This window comes from Strigops habroptila, chromosome 12, assembly GCF_004027225.2.
Source record: "Strigops habroptila isolate Jane chromosome 12, bStrHab1.2.pri, whole genome shotgun sequence".
NCBI lineage: Eukaryota > Metazoa > Chordata > Aves > Psittaciformes > Psittacidae > Strigops > Strigops habroptila.
In genome coordinates, this window is record NC_044288.2 from 13347067 (window position 1) to 13366552 (window position 19486).

The 19486-nt window shown below is 49.0% G+C and overlaps 1 protein-coding gene across 1 annotated transcript in view; it reads right to left on the reverse strand.

The window, feature by feature from the left end:
- Window positions 1-2338: 2338 nt before the first annotated feature.
- The window catches only part of FAT2 (FAT atypical cadherin 2), a 60883-nt gene continuing 43735 nt past the window's right edge, over window positions 2339-19486 (reverse strand). The window contains exons 15-25 of the mRNA XM_030504862.1: window positions 18614-19003; window positions 17082-17296; window positions 16338-16475; window positions 15526-15669; window positions 14654-14851; window positions 12779-13586; window positions 11851-11996; window positions 8106-8547; window positions 5569-5722; window positions 3730-4322; window positions 2339-2947 (exon numbers count right to left, since the gene is read on the reverse strand). Coding sequence (XP_030360722.1) covers window positions 2415-2947; window positions 3730-4322; window positions 5569-5722; window positions 8106-8547; window positions 11851-11996; window positions 12779-13586; window positions 14654-14851; window positions 15526-15669; window positions 16338-16475; window positions 17082-17296; window positions 18614-19003 — 3761 coding nt within the window. The 3' untranslated portion in view covers window positions 2339-2414. The remainder of the gene's footprint in view (window positions 2948-3729; window positions 4323-5568; window positions 5723-8105; window positions 8548-11850; window positions 11997-12778; window positions 13587-14653; window positions 14852-15525; window positions 15670-16337; window positions 16476-17081; window positions 17297-18613; window positions 19004-19486) is intronic.

Here is a 19486-nt window from a genome sequence, read left to right on the forward strand (position 1 = left end):
GAAATCAGTGCTGAAAAAAGGGTAATGTCTTGAAGTTGTGGCAGAAAAGTCTCTTTATGCAGAGTAATGGGGAGTGTGGTCCTGGGAGGGGGATTTGAGGCCATCTGAACCCCAGGGCAGGAGGAGCAGCTGAGCACAGGCAGCTCCTGGCCATCCAGGTATTACTGACCATGGAGAGTCACCATGGCTGGATCCATGGCCATCCTTTCTTCAAGGGTTTAGCATTGCAGGGCTGCACCCGTTCCTTGAAATGGCTTTGCTGAGGCTATCTCTTTTTAAGTGTCATTTAGCATCACCTCCATTGCCCTTGCCCTCCCCTGCCCTGCAGCTGTCAGCCAAGGGGACCCTGGGGAGCTAAAGTCAAGAAGTTTCATTAAAACCAGCCATAAGCCCATCCTGTAGAGCAAAGCTGAGTTGGGGACCTGCACAACTGCAGCCAATTGCTCCTTGCCCTGGCTGTAATGTGGGATTAACCCCAGCTGAGGTGGGGTAACAGGGCTGGGGTGGGAGGTTTGGCCATTGCAGGTGATGCTCGTCCTGCAGCAGCACTTCAGGTGGGAGGAAGACTGTCCTGCCATTCTCTTCTTGCCCTCTCTGTGTGATGAGCCCCCCTGAAGCCAGCAGCAGGTAGGATGTTGTGGTATCCTTGGGGTGTTTTGGGGAGCAGGGTGAATCCTACTGCTGCTGCAGCAAAAATGGAAAAAGAAATGATTTCTGGTTTATTCTGGTCTGGGAGGAATGAGCAAACAGGGGTTTCACATGTCTTTGCTCTTAGGAGCAACAAAGGAGGAACAGGGAAGCTGGGGATGTGTGAATTTACCATGAAGGCTGTCCCACCCTGTCAGCTATAGGTGCTTGGCTGCCATGGGGCAAGAACGTGGTTTCCCTCTTGGTAAGGAAGAGGTCTGGGAAATGCAAAGCAAACCTCTGTGTGCACCCACCTACTGCACCCAGTGTTTTGGGGCTCCCAAATCATGCCCTGGTCCTCGTTGTGGGCATGAAATTGTGTGATCTCCCCTCCTGCTCCTAGTGTTAGTCCTCTGAGGTGTTCCCACTTGTACTGCCTGTATGATACACTTATTATCTGTGTGCCCTCCTGCCTTGGCATGGGGCTGGCCCTGAGGGATCCCCAGGGCTGGGACTGTCCCCCCTCATCCGTCACTGGTGGGGTCACTTGGCACCAGTCTCGGAAACAGATGGATAGTGCTCTCCAGTTGACAACGAGCTCTGTCTTGCTGTTTTGGTACTTTGAAGGGGGTGCTGGGGTCCAAAAGAAGCTGTTATTCCCTGTGCTGGAGCTGGACAGTGATGTCCTATTTACAAGGAAATCCCTGAGTTATCAAATAAAATCATAGTAGTAAAAAAATCCAAACTCTTTTAATACTTTCCAAAAATTGACAACAAAAAAAGTTACATCAACCAACCAACCAAAGAAAACCTCTCACAAAGCAACGATACATTTCCAAGCACAGGGACATACGGGCAAACCATCGCTCAGCAGCCTTGGTGCCCTGTCTCAGCCATGTGGTGCTGGTCAGTCTTTCTGGAATACACCAGGGAGCCCCATCTGGGTGGCAGGACCATGTACTGCTGTGTTCAGCATGTGACCATGACAGCCATGGGACATGTCTGTGCTCACATCCTCAGGACAGGGTCTCCCTTATTCCCATGAGCACAGCCTGCCTGGGCAGGGGTTGTGCTTTGCTGCTGCACTGGTTTGAGTCTGTGGGTGGTTCCTGGTGTGATGAAGCTTCTTGCTTGTTTTTAATACAGAAATGGGCTTTTTATATTTTCCTTTTTTTTTCTTGGACTGCTGTTGGCCAAGTGAGGGATGTGCTGACGGGACCAGCTGCATTCCCTCATCTCTCTCCCTGCATCAGGGAGCAGACATGGAAGAGGGTTTGCACCAGCTGATCCATTCCACCGGGCAATGTGTTGGCTTGATGCAAGCCCTCGGAGCCAGAGGAGGGTAGCTCTGCTATCCCACACAGGGCATTCCCAGGCTGTGCATCACTAGTCCTTTTGCACCTTCTGCACCATGACTGCTGCCATACCTGCAGTGCTTGCCCTCCTTCTCCTCCTCATCCCTGTGGCCAGGGAGCCTGGGGTGGGAGGAGGTGGCATGCTGTGGTCCTGCATGGTATCCGAGGGAGTCCCCTTGGCAAGGAGGCAGGTTAGTCATTGGCATCCCAGGAGCATCCTCTGTGTCCGGGCAATGGCTGGAGCATTTCCCCTCCATTTGCAGCAGGAGCACGGTGTGGGGAAAGATCCAGCCAAATTACAACCCAGCCATGCAGGGGGAGATGCTGCAAGGTGGGGAGGACACATTAAGCCTCCCTTCAGCAGCACATACCAGCCCCCTGCACACTGTTCTGCACGGAGATGCGCTTCTCATCTGGAGTATCAGCCCCCTGTTAAAACATCACCTCCTCACAGCTCCCGTAGTCGCTCTCCACCATGTCGGAGCCCTCATAGTTGGGGGGTGGAAGGGGCTGTGCTCGAATGCTGGGCTGGTGGCCCACCTCGCAGTCTGCATATGAGGGCTGGGCCACGCTCAGGCGCATGCTCACCCGCTTGTACCCGGGGTCGGGCTGGTACGGGACGCCCTCGCCCTGCACCAGTTGTGCTGGGTAGTAGCTGATGGCTGTGTATTCGTTCTGGCACTGGGAGGCTCCCATGTCCACGGGGCCGAGCGGCAGGAAGTCCTCCAGGTTCTGGTTGCTGTAGCGGGGCGGGATGGGCGCCCGCTTGTTGCTCTGGTCCAACGGGAAGGGGAAGCCTCCATAAAGAGCAACCGGCTCCGTGTCTGCCGGTGGAGGAGGAGGTGGGGGAAGAGGAGGGTGGGAGGAGGATGCGGGGGGGCCTTGAATGATCTCGTAGTGAGAATATTCCTGGACATCCGATGACAGGTACCGGGGGGGCCAGTAGGTTGTTTCTGCTGGGTAGACTGGAATAAAAGAGAGTTGTGTTAGCTGTAGTTCAAGCTGTTGTTTTCCCTCTCCTGCCCTCCCGCTAATTCCCTCTGCGGATCCTGAGCCTGCAGGAGATGTGGCACACCAGGGAAGAGAGATGTGGGGACAGGGAAGTTGTAATTGCTGCTTTGGGAATTGAGGGGACTGCTGTGGTGAAGCAGTGTTCCCACCAGCTTTCAGCCATCCACTACTCTAGCACCCAAAAGACACTTCATCGTGCCATTCAGAATGAAGAAAGTTGCATGATGTAAGGATGGGGCAGAGCAAGTGATCCACTGGATCTCTCCTTTCCCTGTAGTTACTCTTGTGAACTCTCTACTAACAGTGTAAACTGGTGATGAATTCCTGCATGGAGAAAAGCAGTAACCTTGCTGTCAGGAGCTATGCACTGTGTTTCCCTGAGGGTGTGATCCCCCTGCCTAGAAGTATTGAAGCGTTTTAGAGAACTAAAACTCACACTGACTTTCAGGATCTTAATTTTTAACCCTTAACTTCACTATTCTCTCTTATAGGGTCTTTTGACCCATGATGTGTGGGAATCCAGGCTATGCACTAATGTTTTCCCTGCTGATTGCATGTGAAATTGAGGATGTTGAAGCTGAAAACTAGGATGTACCAGTGAGGGCTTGGGCACCATTTGCCTGTGCTTTGCTTGGCTTTAACCAACACCATTGGTCCCTCATGCTTGTAAACCTTAAATCCACTTCACAAGGGGAAGAGGGATGTGTAAGAGCAGCAAAAACCAGTGTCTACTGACCCATCTCCTCCCTGGCCCAAGTGCACTTGATGAAGGACTCGTTGTCGGAGTTGGAGGGGGGTGCAGCGGGCGGCAGGTTGGGTGCCACACTGCACACGATGGTGCCCCGGTGTTTCGGGGCATTGGCCGAGCTGAAGGTGACGAATTCGGGGGTGCTGGTGGGTTTGCGCTGCTCCGGCGTGCCCCGGTCCAGGTTGTTGTGCGCTGCATCGCTGAGGATGTTGAGCTCGATGGGTGGCACGGCTTGAGTGCCCACACCTACGCTCTTGGAGAACTCGCTCTTGGAGAGCAGGTCGGGGTCCTCCCGCGCCACGGGCTTGTGTGTCTTGGCCCGGTGGCGGTAGCGCTTGCGGATGAGCACGAAGGCCACAGCCAGGATGGCCACCCCAAGCACGCCGGCCACGATCTCTGCAATCTCCTCAGGGCCCACTGCCCACTGTGTGGGCACGATGGCCGGGGTGATGATGGGCTGCGTGCAGTAGTCCCCCTGGTAATCCGATGGGCAGATGCAGTGCACCGAGCCCTGGTTGCTCACGCAGCGCCCGGAGTTTCGGCACGGGTTGTCTTGGCACTCCTCAGCCAGCTTCTCGCACCTGTAGGGAGGAGAGGATGGAGACAACCACAGTCAGCCTGGGGATGCAGCATCCTGTTCAGGGTTCTGACTTATATCAGGTAAGGATGCTCCATCCTTGTCTGCTCTTCCTTCCTAGACTCATATCTGCCTCTCCTAGCAGAGGACCATGATCCTTGAGTATAAAATGATGCTTTTCAGGAGAATATGTTTTACAGGGTGGTCCTATTTTTCAGTCATATGCAACAAACTAAAATGGGGAGCGTCCTGCCTCAGAGGAGTATTTGGACATTCTAGGGATAACACTGCATAGAGAGATGCTCTTATCCTGTTAAATTAGGGAGCACGGGGTCACTCTGAAAGTGTGTTAATGTCTTATGAAGCCTCATATGTCCTCCAGGCTCTGTGGGGCTCTCAGGATGATCTGTGGATGTTTGCAGGTTGCAGTGAACATTTGGGGAACATCTAGCCTGAGAAGTGGTGATGGGCAGCCTTGTTGGGGAGGCTTTTTTGGCATCTTAAGGATCTGCAGAACTGGGACTGAATTTCTGATTCTCTGTCCTGCTCCACCCCACAAAACCTAAAAGTTCCCCAACAGCACAGGGAACCTTTCCTTCCAACAGTGATGGGCTCCCCCTGCTAGCGGGAATGTGCAATGCTCTGTTGGCTTTCCTTCCTTTTCTTCTTGCTACTGAACAAACTCTGTGAGGTTTGGGCTCCTCTTTCTTAGTGTTTTTGGGTGTGAGCTGGTGGTGCTGCAGCTGGACGACTGGTGATTTCAAATATCACACTGCCACCTAACGCCCAGCTATATGCTTTTAGTCCAAGAGCTGCACGAATAATTTGTGGCTTTGATTTGTGGCACTGATTCAAAGGACCAGTGCTCATCCTGGCTAAATGGGGCAGAGCGATGAGCTGGAGTGATACTCTTTGAGCTTGTGCTGGGCATCCCTCATCGTGCTGGGCTGGAGGCAGGACAGGGGGCTTGGAGGGGCATTCAAAGCATCTGTGAGGAGAGGAGATTCTTCTATTTTCCCTCCTGCTCAGAGGAGATGAGCACAGAGAGGCAATGACCACTTGATGGCAGAGCTGTTTACGTCCTAGTCTGCTCAGCTCTGCCTTTGGATGCAATGCTCAAGTACACGCAGTTTGCAACTAATCCGTGTCTGGATCTGGTGAGCTCCAGAAATGTGCAGTGGTTGTTGGTACAGGTCATGTTTTCACCCTCCATGCGACATCACCCATCCCAAAGCCTTCCTGGACCTTACCTTTCGCCCAGGTACCAGTCAGGGCAGTGGCAGGAGTACCCGGTGGCAGAGAGGGTGCAGGTTCCCCCATGCAGGCAGGGCTTGGACTCGCAGGGGCTATCTCCTAGCTCACAGTGCTCTCCAGAAAACAGCCCAGGGCAGATGCAGGTGTAACCTGGAGAGAGTGAGAGAGTGCCATATAGAGACCGTATCCATATGGAACAACTAGCAAGAACAGGAGGAGCAGTGCCTGGTGCTGATGGCATGCACAGAGGGCTCAATCTGGCTGCCTAAGCATAGGTACTTGCTGCTGCAGAAAGGTGCTGTGGGGCACCCATGCCATCCATGGAAGGCTGGTGGGTACATTATAGGACCTGGAGCAGTTGCTGGAGGCTGGGCGTCCACTCTGGGGCGATACAATGGCACTACAAAGCTATTTAAGTAAGAAGTCAAGCTTGTGCTCTCCTGACACAGACCCTCTCCTGCCAGGGATGCATCCAGGGTGAAGCTTTAATGCATGGAGAAGCTAGGGATAAAAATCAGGCTAAAGGAAGGGAAGCCTGGCTGGCTGATTCATGGTTTCTGACTCTGCTAAATGCAATCCTCTGTACCTTATTGTTCTCTGAAGTGTTTAGTCCTGCGAGTTTGTGTGGTATGAAGCGCCTGTCTCAACATGTCAGGTTTCTCTTGCCTACAGGAGGTGTCTGCTCACAGTCCTGCATAGCTGGGGACTCGGAGGGGGCTGCTGCTGTTTGCCTTTTTGGCTGCTGTTTAATGTAGCCCTAAGCATGGGAATGTCCCTGGCTGTGCTGAGCTCCTGCTAATCGCTCGGCTGGTGGTGCCACATGGGAAGTTCAGAGTTTCCACCTTTCAGAACGCTTGAAAAGTGCTATTCATCTACAGGTTAAACATCCCTGCTTTAGAGAACAGGGTGAACAAACGTAGACCTGTCTCCACATGCGTGTTAACAGTCGTACAACAAGGACGTGCCGATGCTCGTGCAGCAGGTGCTGGACACTGCCTGTGGGGCTGCGTGTGCTCAAACATGCGTGTTCCTGGGTGCAGGGGTTCACATGTGTTGGCAGCTGTGGTCCCAAGTGCTGTGGTTGATGTGGTGGCTGGTCTGGCTTTGACCCTTCCCGCACGGACGCGTTCTCACGCGGACACGTGGCGCAGCCGGGCTCGCCTGCACAGACGTGTCTTTGCCTGTGCAGGTAATCCCACGCCTGAGATGCCTCCACACAGCTTTGCATAACCTTGTGCTGTGTGCCTGTGGTCCACAGGAGTGAGCCCACAACGCTTGAGGCAGGCAAGCACCTCACAAACTAAACGTCTCTTGAGCATCCCCTTCCCTGCAGCAGTGCCCTGCGTGTTTCTGCCTTGGGGCCATGTCCCACAGGCTCTTTCCTGGGCAGCTGGGCCATTTGCAGAAGTTGATCACCTTGGAAGGAAACTATGTAAAGAGCACTGGATGGTTATTAGATTATTAGTGAGTGATTTCCTCCTCCCTGCTCCTATTGTATGCTCTCTGCAAAGCAAGCAGGTGATGCCTTGATTTAGAGCAGAGTTCTCACCTCATAGGCTTTGAGTCCCTTCCATCCCAGCCAAAGGGGTTTTCTGTGTGGAGGGTCTCCAGGCTAAGGTTGAGGTGTGATGCCAGCCAGGCTAACTGTTCAGTACAGATGTACCTCGTGTCAAACAAGTTCACCTGAACCAGGCAGCTGCTGAGTCGACAGGGCTGGGAATCTTGTTCCCAGAGGCTGCGGGCAGAGCAGGAGGAGGTGTGCTCCCTCCTCTGTCCTCGCTTGCTCGCCAGGCAGGGTGTGGGATTTGGCAATGGACCCAAAGAGCACAGAGCTGCAGGAGGAGCTTCTGCCTCACGCAGCAGCCTGGAAAACACCCCTCTGCCCCAAGGAAGGGCCAAGGTGCACACAGTATCTATCTTGATAGACCCTGTGATACAGCTTGGTGAGGGATTCCCCTGGTGGGAGGAATGTGGTGGTGGTGAGGCTATCTTGGACAGAACCTGGTATCAAACCTCAGTTGAGCACATGCACTCTGTGTTAGCCTGAGACTCTTGGATTTGAGCTTACGGTTTTCCCATATCCCTTCCCATAGCCCTGGGGAGTCACTGACTGCAGTGGGAATAGACCAAGATCTTGTCTTATTTCTGCCCAGATACCATCACTGCATGATCCCATCTTGCCTGATTCCAGCTTTGCTAAAGGCTCCTTAAGCAAAGAGGATGCAGAGAGGTGGGTGGAATTTCTATTTGCATCTGAGTTTTTGGCAATGCTGCGCTCTCCTAGGTCATGCACACGCCTTAGAAACACCTTCCTGGTGTTTCTCAGGGCCGTGGTCCCATTGGTGAGAGCCAGGATGAGGATCTTGCACCCCTCCACTGCTGCTGCACTGTGACAGCTATCACTTGAGGTCCCCCTGGACCTCTGATTCTCCTTGGAGCAGCCCCTCGCATAGGGATGAATGAAGAGGTTGCATCTTTCCCTCCTCTCGCTACTTATTGCTCTCTCATTGCTCTGTGTGGGATGTTCACATACCTCCTCCGTGAGTTTCGGAGCACATCCCGTTGTTGAGGCATGGGTTGCTGCTGCAGGCACCGGTGGGGGAGCAACACTGCTTTATCCCCACCTCCTCCACGACTTCCTTTGATTGCCCTTTCCCGGGCAGGAGAACCACTTCTCTGCCGTTGATTGCAACCACATCCAGGCAGCCCCTGAACCCCCACGTGACTCTTTGGGAGTGGGGTGAGTGCCGGAGGCCCCCAAAAAGCAGGTCTCGTCTGCCCTGGGACACACTACAGGATGCTGGCAACTGGAGAGAGGCATTTCCCAGGCCGTCGATGAGCAGGCGGATGGACGTGTTCTTCACCTCCAGGAAGACCGAGTGCCACTCGCCATCGCTCACAAAACGTGAGGAGGAGAGGTTCCCGGTGTAGTTCCCCCGGCAGCTGTACCCAAGCTGAGGCACTCCATTAACCATCTGTGAAACACATTCCAGAAGCCACAGTTAGCTGTGATACAGATACCTGTCTTCATAGAGGCTTTCAACACTTCTACCATGTGTTCCCTTTTCTCCCCGCCTAAGCATTAAGAGTCAAGATGAATCCCAGCTTTCAGACTCCAAGAATAACTAGCTGGCCAAGTCAGCCCCCTTCACCCATATTAAGTTATGCGTGGGTCAATTAAAACCTGTTTAAGTGACTGCAACCTCCTTTATTTTACAAAACACCTTCATCTCTCTGGCACAATTTCACCCATGGTCCTTCCCTACCTCTGACCAGTGTGCAGGAAGAGAAGCTCATCTTTCCAGAAAACAAGGTGCAGAGCCATGTGGTCATACTCCTGCTTGCCCGTTCTCCCCCCTTTCTGAGCCTAATCAGAGCCTCAGTATTGAGACTATTCATCACCAGTCACAGATGGACTCTTGTTCTGGGCCATGTGGCTTTTATTCTGTTCTCACTGTCTTGTTAGTGGTGGGGAAGGTGCTGGAGCAGTTGCCCCTTTGGCATGGGTGAGAGTGCTGAAAGGACCTTGTTGAGGAGAAGCACTGGCAGCTTTCTCTAGAGAAGGCAAGGAGGAGTTGGGAGGCAGAGAAAGGAATTACTGTTGTACCCTGATCCCAACCAGTGTGCTGGAAAGCCAAGCCAAAGCTGCTGATAGGTATTGCAATCCAATCCTTGATTTCTCTCCAGTAGATGGGAGGGAGACAAGATATCGAGCTGCTGAAAGTGAGCCACACCACTGTCTTCTGCATTAAACTGGGGCATCAGAAATTCCTATTTGTGGCCCAAGATTAATTAAAATAGTTTCATTAAAACTCATATGGAGGAAGGAGAAAGGAAAGGTTAGATGTGTTGTTTCAGGGTGAACTCGGGGGTAAATCTCTCTCTCACTTTTTTCTCCCCAGCGCTTTGTTGATAAAACCTCTCTCTTATAGAAGCCAAGAGCCTATGGAGAAGGAGAAAAGAGATGGAACGAAACGTTCATGGAAAACCTGCAGAGCTTGCTATGTAACGTCAAGCAATTAATCCCAGGCAAAAGATCTCCTTGGGGGTATTAGAGTCAGCGAGGAGTGGTGATGCTCGGTAGAGGCTAGAAGAGGAGAAGTGATTATGTGCTACACTGAACTAGAGGAACCTACATACGATATGAAGGGGCTGCTCTGGAGGAGTCAAAGCAGAGCAGGACAACAGTTAGCTCTTAAAGAAGCCCATGGTATAAATAAATCCCAGTTGGAGGAGATAGCAGCTGCTGAAGAAAGAAAGAATTAGGTGCAGCTGGCACATGCCATGGAAGAGCCTCAGGGCAGCATGTGCGTAAATCTCTTTGCACAATTGGCAAGCACACCAGAGAGCTTTGTCACTTCCCTTTATCTGGAGGAACATAATTTCACTTCAGATGGGTCTGTAGATTGGGCTTATCAATTTTTGGGGCTGGGAGACAGCTGAGAACTCGATTCCCTGGAGCAAGAACTGACAGGCTGCCAAGTCTTTCCCGGCTTGCCATCCTCTTGCTGCAATCTATTTCTGCGCATCAGGAGAGCTTAGTGATTGGAAGGGCGATGGTATGCTTGCCCTTGGCAGAACTCATCCTCTTCACCAGGTCTACAAACCATCAGTTCTGATTCTTCCAAAGCTTTGGCTCATGCCTAAAGTACTGCAACCTACAAAGCTTAATCTTGAGGGATTCCTTCAGTATCTTTCAGGCCTGATGGTCTATAAAAGGTTTGAACCCTGATATATTGCAAGTAAAGTAAGTCAGGGAAGAAATAATTCAAAGGCAACTTTATGGTGAGACTTTATGAATGTTTCCTATTGAAAAGCTTGTGGAGATATATGGGTACAGATCATGGACACACTGAACTCCACCAATAATAAGTCTTTTCTCCCTTAACTCTCTGTGTTAGGCCTGGCTCAGTAGAGCTTCCTGCCATCTTATCCTTTCTGAGCACCATCTGGAGTTATGGACTCCTTCTGCTGAACTACTTGGTGACTCTCCTTCCCAGAGATGGGGTAGAAAGCTAAAGACCCTTCTTGAGAAGTTTTTCTCATCAGCCCTTTACAATACAACTTATAGTCACCCTTGGAAATGGTACAGGATATAGGGATGATGTTTCTCTGCTCTTGCTCTTAAGAAGCGATGGCTGTGGCAGCAGGAGTTTGCAGTATGTATTATGAGCAGGTCTTGAGTGCAGCTGCTGTACAGCTCCCTATCTGTGTGGGTCTTTTATAACAGCAGAAAGAAAAGTATTTCATTCTCCTGTGAGAAGGGATGAGGGAATTCAGGGATAGGATGAACAATTCCAGGCAGGTTACAGTGTGTAGATCTCAATGTGATTAGTCTCAGAGACAAATCTCTGTAAGCTATGTCTTATGATCTTGGTCTCCAGTTTGTCTGAATTTAATTGATGAGGAATATACAAGCCCCCTATTCTTTAGTTATCTGCTGCTTTCCTCCTGCTGCCAAAGTGGAAGAGGGAGATGATCTTTGAATGCTGGATAGATTCCTTGTGCAGACAGAGGGAGGAGAGTGATCTGACTGAAATGTTCCTGGCTCTGCATGTGCCTTAAACAGTAAAACCACCTGAAGAAAGTGGTTGAAAAGAGTGGGAGGTTGAGAAATAACATTCAAGACTCCTGTTTTGTCTGTTCTGTCCATTCTTGTAAAGGACCTTTAATTAGAGGTCCATTTGATTAGATGCACGACCTGACTGGCATAGACGCTGATGCAGGTAAAGACAGGTGATATCATTCCCAACTTCAGAGCTCACCTGTGCCTTCCTCGTCTCTATCCTGTTACCCCAAGCCTCTAGCCCGATGTGGCTGCCTCATATGTGAAGGATTGAGCCATATCATGGGCTGGCAAACAGTTTGCGTGTTCAGTAGTAGTCTGACTCCTCTCCTAAGGTCTGGGAGGGAAGTATGCCTTTTGCTATAGTGAAAGCAGACTGGTCTGAGGAAAATTCCACCTGATATATTCTTTGCCTTTAGAGGTGTGATATAGGACAGGGATGGAGAAGCAAACTGTAAGGAAAGATGATGATGTAGATCTATGATATTGGTGTATGCTGCCTTCACACCAGAGACTAGCACATGCATTCACAGACATAAAAAAGATCACAACTATTTGTGGTTGCAGCAATTGCCAAACTGTGCTTGGTCTTCCGAAGTCTTATATTTTAGCTAGATTAATTACTAAGGGTACATATTATTACATCTTTTTTCTGTGACTCCCTTCCCTAAAAGAGTAAGGGTTTTTTTACACTGGGCATTGCAGCACATACCTCCAAAGTGGCATGGTCAGTCCCGTTAGCGTAGAACAAAACAGCGTGCAGCTGATGGGTCTTCAGGCGAAAGTGCATGTGCCAGGAGCCGATGTGTGAGTGCTGGTACCAAATGTAGCTGTGGCCCCCAAACCTCACAGCTGTTCCTGTAACGAGAATGAGTGAAAGGTCTTGTCTTTGTTGTGCTTTGACGCTATGGACTGTATCAAGCCTTGCCTCTTTTCCCAGCTTGACATCCTAACTGTCCAGGAACAGCCTTGTCCACAGTAACCCATGTACTGCTGCACTGGATCTCCCACAGCTCCCATTTGGGGCTCCCAGTATTTAATCTGTGTACTCAACTGTAAAATGACTTTGCAATAGCAGCCTGGCTATTTCTGTCCTATAGCACTTTCAAGGTGCTTGCGGTGTGGTCTACAACAACCCTTGAATTTCCTTATCCTTAATAGGTCTTTACATTATTCTATGATACCCCCTATCATTCTGGCCCAAGTGATGCTAACCTCTGTTCCTGCTGCCTCCCTTTATTTCTTGAAGTATACTAGAGTGAGCATAACAAATATGCTTTATCTGGCTTTCCTTGAATATATCAGCCTGTGCTTTGTTGACTCTACAATACAGGAGCCCAGAGATCAAAATTCTGACCACTGAGCTTCATTACCAGCTAAGTATCAGTGACTTTTCCCAATGAGATAGATGTTGCTGCTATTAAATGCTACAGGAGATTAATTTAAAACAACAACAACAACAACAAAAAAGATCTATGTGCAACTTTCAAGCTCTAAGAATCTAGATTTGTCTTCGAAATTGCAGGCAGAGTTATTGGTCATTTTGGCAACCTAATTCCTTGGAAAGTCCATGTGCTTTACAGTGTACTGAAGGAACACACAATATGCCCAGGTTTACAGCACCAGGAAGGATTGCTCACCATTGCAGGAACAGATTTGCTCCAAGCTGTGCCGTGGGGTGAGGACACTGAGTCGGGCAGTGCTGTAAGTAGACATCATTCCTGGATCCAGCTGAATGGTTTCCTTGCAGACACGGTGGGCGCAGTCCGACCCATGACATGGCACATGAATTGCTTTCTTCATTCGGAGACCAACAAGTTGATCCATCTCCCCAGCCGACACAGTGATCTTATTAGCGAGGACCCAAGGCTCATACAAGGAGCCGTGTGGCTCTCCAACAGCCAAGAGCAGGTCCACTCCATCAGAGGTAGCTGCAGGCTGTAAGCTGGCCATGTGGATATTCTGGCGCCGGGTGACGAGGATGTTTCCCAGAAATCTCTGCAAGTTGCGCCAATGGTCCCCAACAAACTCCTCAGGGGAGAGATGTCGGAAGTGTAGCACCACTGCCTTGTCCAAGGCCTCCTGCGTGAAGCACCACACATGGACATTGACACTGGTGGTGGCTGTGAATGTACCATCGCTGACTGTCACGTTCAGAAGATAGTGGCCATGGGGAAGCTTGTCCCCAGCAATGATCTTCCCATCTGCAGCCCCAACAGAGAAGAGCCCCTTCTGGGGCACTTCTGACACCAAAGTGTACACCAGTGTGTCATGGGGGTCTCGGTCTGTGGCATGGATCTTGCCCAGAACACCACCTCGGAAAGCTTCCTCATTGGTGGTGATGAATATTTCCAGGGGAAGGGCTGAGGGGGCATACTGACTCTGCTCGGTCACCTGGATGTTTACAAATGCAGATGAAGACAGGGGAGGGATACCGCTGTCGGAGACCTGTCAAGGAGAACAGAAGGATCTGTTATAGCCACATTCTGGCTTACTGTCACCTCACCTGACTGGTTGGGATGATAAGGTCTTGTGAAGGAAGAGTGCCTTGCAGGTAGCAGTGGGTGGAAGCTGTCAGGCAGTGGGCTGGGAATGGAGAAGGAATGAGAAATATTGGCAGCAGTGTTGGACCTCTGCCTGGAGATGGCCCCAGGGAAATTCCTTCCAGCATGGAGACTGATTGAGACCTTCTGTTAGCGGTGGGGTCGCACTCATTTCCGTGTGCGCTCATCATTAGCTCAGGCACACCTGAGCAGCTCTGATTTCCTGAGGATTAATCATCTTTAGAGACATTGCCAATCTTTGGGGCTCCATCCGTAACTGAGTGTACAAAGCTACAAAGCAGTTACGCACATCAACACATTTGCTCACCTTCTGGACTACTCATGCCCATGTCCCACCTGTGACAATGTCTGTCTAGCATGAGTCAAGGAACCTCTAAATAGAAAATGTGAATAATCAGATTATAGAATAAATTTCTCCCTAATTTTAGGCAATTAGTAGTTGAGGTTTATAATATAGTAGTACCTAGCTCTTAGAACAACTACTATTACTGAAGAAGTATGTACTTTACATGTTGTTATCCTTTTGTTTTGCTACTATCCTTACTGATAACACTGAAAAATACTTAATTCACTCTGCAACAGTAGAAATCTTCTTTGAAGAGGAATTTAAACAGCTTCTTAAATGACAAGGATAATTGGAGAAAGTTTGTAGGACTCACTTTAAACTGGAAGTTGCTAGAATGATGCTGGGAAAAACATCTAAGAAATCTGACACAGTATTTCTCATTATCACATTATCTGATTTTATCAATGCAGAAGTTGCCCCCTGCTTCTTGTGGGTAGACTGTGTGGAGGAATGAGCTCTGAGGCTGGTTCCAAGCTGTGCAATTTGTGCCTGGATTGGATTTCTCCAAAGCCAGAGATGTTTCCATCCAGCTGTGTGATCCTGATTTTGTTGCTGCTTAATCTAGCTGGGGAATTCAGATAACAGGACAGCAAGGCAGGCTCTACCTGGACTTGTAGTAGGTACTGTTCCTTTATTCTTCTGTTCAGGATGGATGATGTCACCAGCAGACCATTTTGGGTGACATCAAAAGCCTTCCCGTCGTTGCCCTGGGTGATCTGGAATGAGTACGGTGGTCCATTTTCTGGGGAGTCCCTGTCGCTCATAATCAGCTCCAGGACGCTGGTACCCACAGGAGCATTCTCCTGAAATGGAGAAAGATGCTAGAGGAGAAAGGCAAGCAAAGAGAAAAGGCCTGGGGGAACCCACGTGGAAACAAATCCTACACTGCATGTGCATCTCTCTTACACACAGACTGAGACTCTTGCCAGCAATGGCAGAGGCCCCGGAGGTGGCAAGGGACTGCCATTCATAGTATTACATTTGTGCCAGCTAAGCATAGACAGTTGAGCTGATGCCCTTTCCTTCCCCTTGAGCCGTGCCAGTACAAGTGCAGATGAAAGCATGTTTTGTCTTTCTTTCTGAGTACATATAGGTGTCTTGAGTCCAAGTGAAAACTGGGCTGCATCCAGCAGACATGATGACGCTTGACCATGTGCCGGGTCTGCTCTTTATGTTGTGCTGTAGACATCGATGATTACAAGGGAGAAAGGGGCTGTGGGCCCGGCTTGGAAAGTGTGAAAAGCTCTGCACTCTCTGTACTAAAAGAACAGGAGGTGCCTGAAACTATTGGAAAGAGAAAATGGCATCTGTTGGCAGAATATCTGCCCCTGCAAATGCTGCCAGTTTTTTGTGGCAATGAGCACAAAGTAACAGCATGCTCCATCACTGTCTCACCCCTCTGCTCCAACAGCAGCCCATACGTGAGTACCTTAGTACCCTGAGATGGATTGGGAGAACAAACCACTGCCTGGCTTACCTGCACCACCACGCTGTAGTTGAGCTGGAAGAACCGAGGCGGGTTGTCGTTGACATCAGACACATGGACACGCACAGCAACGTCGCTGAACTGGGCAGGGTGGCCATTATCCATGGCTCGAACTGTCAGGGCATAACTGGGGATCTGGAGGATATATAGTGCATGATTACTTGGAGAAATGGAGGAATAGTGGGGGTTTTTTTATGTTGATGTTTTACTCTGCTGTAGCTTGTTGAAATGCTTGAGGCCGTGCACCGCACCATAACAGTAGCTTTGCCCTTGGTCAAGGCTCTGCATCCATAAATCTCAAAGCACATTGGAAAAGAAAATCAGCCTCACCATATTTGCAGAGAAGGGAAAAAACTTGCCAAAGATGGATGAGACCAAGCTGGGAAAACAACTGTCAATAGTGATTTGAGCTGCTACTGTTTTATGAATGAGAGATTGTTCAGACGACCTTTCCATCTCCTCCCTATACCTGTTTTCTGTAATGCTTTGCTGCAGAGAAGCAGAAACCAACCATGTTGGTTTCCAGTTTGGGGCTGACTCTCACCCAATCAGCTTGAAGTACCAGTGGAGCAGATCAAAGCCCACAGTTGTGACCACTGAAGGCCGTATTGCCTTCCCTAAAGCCCAGCCTTCCTACAGCAGTATCTGAGTTTAGAAAATGAATGAATGAAAGACTTGCCTTCTGCTTACAGTATTATGAGTAGATAATTCAGAAAACAGGAGGCAACTGAATATTCTGTGCTCCCTCAGTCATTTGGGGCACACCAGTTTTAGCCTTCCTGTTCCCATTCTTTTGTACTCACCTCCTCTCTGTCCAGATGCTTGGCAATGCTGATTTGCCCACTTTTGGGTTGAATGGCAAAGTGTCCCAGTGGGTTCCCTTCCACGATTGAATATGTGATCTGATTGTTCATTGCTCCATCCAAGTCATCAGCTGACACCTGTTAGGAGAAAAAAAAGCTAGGACGCTTGGCCAAATAAGGCCTTGCCATGGAGGAGTGGGAGCAGGATCTTCTTGTCATTTAAGGGTATTGGTTTGATCTTGCCTCAATTGAAGACGAAGAAGGAAGGTGGTTTACATAAGTGTCATTCATTAGGGTTTTTTTGAAGACCAGACTCAACACAGCTATAATGGTGGCCCTGTCCTTGTCTCTTTCCTGGCTTTACCACCCTTGCGATGGTCACAGGCAGGGAACTCCACATGGAAACACCTTGTGTTCCACTATTCTGCCCAGGGAAGCCTCTGCCTTCCCCAGGTAGCAAGGGAATTTTCCTTCTGCAGGCATTTTTGCTTTCTTTGAAGGTCCTCAGAGCTTCTGAGCACTCCTTTCAAGCTTTCACTTAAAGATGTCTTATAAGACAAAGTGTTCTCCCTGTGTATGGAGTGTCAGGAATTCTGGCAACCATCCTTTTTGAAAGTCATGCTTAAGCCTTAGATATTTAATGTCCCAAACCCACTGAGGTGTCTGTGTCCAAGGAAAAGCGCAAAAGAAGAGTAAACAATGCATAGCACAAGTAAAACAATAGGTAGAGGTTCATGATCATACCGTGAGGATGATTTCTCCAACTGCAGCATCCTCCCGGATATCAGCGAAGTAAGGGTCTTGGATGAACTCTGGTGCATGGTCATTGATGTCAGTTATGTTGATCACCACCATGGTCACATCGCTGAGAGATGCTGAGCCCTTCCTTGTGCCCTCGATGGATAAGTAATACTCATGACTTGCTTCGAAGTCCAAGCTCCCATTTATGTATAAGGCACCTGTGTTGGCAGATGGATAGAAAAAGAGAGAAGATACTTTGAACAAATGGCACCTTGGTTTCTTGGAATACTGGAGATGTATTGAGGTGAGTGCCAAACTGCCAGCTGGGAAGGTGCTGTTGACCTGACTTTGACCTTATCTGGTTAAATCAGAATACTGATGGTCATTGCAGTCCATAAAACAAACTAATTCTGTCATAACCTGCCTCACTCTGGTATCAAGTGTTTGAAGGGGTGAAATACACTTTAATTCTGGAATGTCTACAAGAATCTTGATTGGAGGAGATCTGGGACAAAATTGGCTGAGAGTCCAACAGTGCTATTGAAAGCTGTGACCAAGGCAGTGGCAGACAATCACTGAACTGTGTCGTAAGTAGGATGAAAAGGTGTGTGATGTAGATGCAGAGTTGTACAGGAGAAAAAGGTGCATGGCAAGATGCTGTGATTTGTAAGTGAGGCTTGAGATGCAACATTGAAAGGAGGCTGTTAATCTCAAAAAATGAGTGGGGAACATATACTGAAGAATAAAGCAGAAGTGATAAAAAAAAAAAAGGTGACAGAACATGCCTGTGTACTTCAATTCTTTCCTGGGTTCAGCCCTGAAACTGTCACTAAATTATTCTCTGGAAATGACATTGTTCTGTCTTTTAAGACTTACAAACTAATAAGAAGATTGGTGTGGAAAAATTAGCTAGAACCTTGGGGGCAGAGAAGCTGAGGAAGGCACCGTGGATGAGGATATTGCAGCCAGGGGCAGAAAGCCATTGATGATGCAGCCAAGGGCTTGTTTCAGGGAGTTAACATTGGCCTACAGATAACAGTTCTTGTCAGATTGCTGTGCAAACAGAGCAGTGCTTTATATGGCTAGTAAACCTGGCTCAGCAACTGCTCGTGGTTAACAGATTAGTATTATCCACATTCATTGAGCACTACCTAATAAAACTGCCTGTTAAGCTGGGCTGAAGGTTTCTTGTGGGACCAGGATGGAGAGGCTTTAAAATGAAATCACCTTCTCCTGCATTTTGAAGTGGAAAAATTTCCCCATCTGGTTCTCCAGGTATTCCTCATTCTAATGGACCCGTCTCATGTTCCAGTCATATAATGGGACTCTTTCCATTAATTTCAGTAACATTTGGATCACTCCTTAAGTGACTTAGCTGGCAAAATTTAGGGTAGAAGACTGTATTCTTTATCCCTGTGCTAGCTAGAGGGGAACAGACGTGTAACCCAAATGGAGAAGAAACAGAGAAGACACATATAAGGACAGCCTTCGATATTGGGTCAACATGGACCTGCTTAGGCACAAGATCATCTTACCTGTGTTTGAGTTGAGCTGGAATTTCCCGTGGTCATTGCCATTCACAATTTCATACTTGATCTCTGTGTTTTCTGCATTGTCCCTTGTCAAGGCTGACAAATCGAGGACCTCTGTACCCACAGCCACGTCTTCTTTTACCATAGCCACGTATTCAGGGGCCAGGAAAACAGGCAGATACTCATTTAGATCCACAACAGAGACAGTGACAGTGCCAAGAGCAGAGAGGGGCTCCGGGGTGCCCCGATCGGTAGCACAGACTGTCAGCTCAAATGCTGAGTGCTGTGAATCCTTCAAAGGCTTTTCCAGACGGATCACCCCTGTGGTTTCCTCAATTGAAAAGTGTCCATTGGCAGAGTCAGACAGAGAATAGACCACCTCAGCATTGAGACCTGGAAGGATAAGGGACAGGCTGCATTAATTCATGGGTAGGAATGCTGCTGCCTTTATTTATTTTTAATCCATTAGGACTGTGTGTACCTAATGACCTTAAATTCCTAGGGAAAATGGAGGTTGTATGAACATCACGTGTGCCCCTGTCCTTCCATAGGTTCAGACACACAGCCACCCTGACCATCATCAGCAGCATCAACTGTCTGTATTTACTGGTGCTTCCCATTTTTGATTCCCTTGTTTTTAAACAGAATTTTCTTTTATATCTGCTTCCAAAGCAGATAAATAGGATCTTGCTTCTCTGCCACTGTAAATTCAGTCTCTGCTGGAGAGGTTTACTGAAAGTTCCTCTTTTAGGAGCCTTTCCTATGATTCTGAGAATCTTTGTGTCTTCACAAGGACCTCTCCACCCATATAATTTACACTATTCAGATTTAAAACTCCTTTTTCCTTATCACGCTTGTTCTCAATCTCCATCTTTA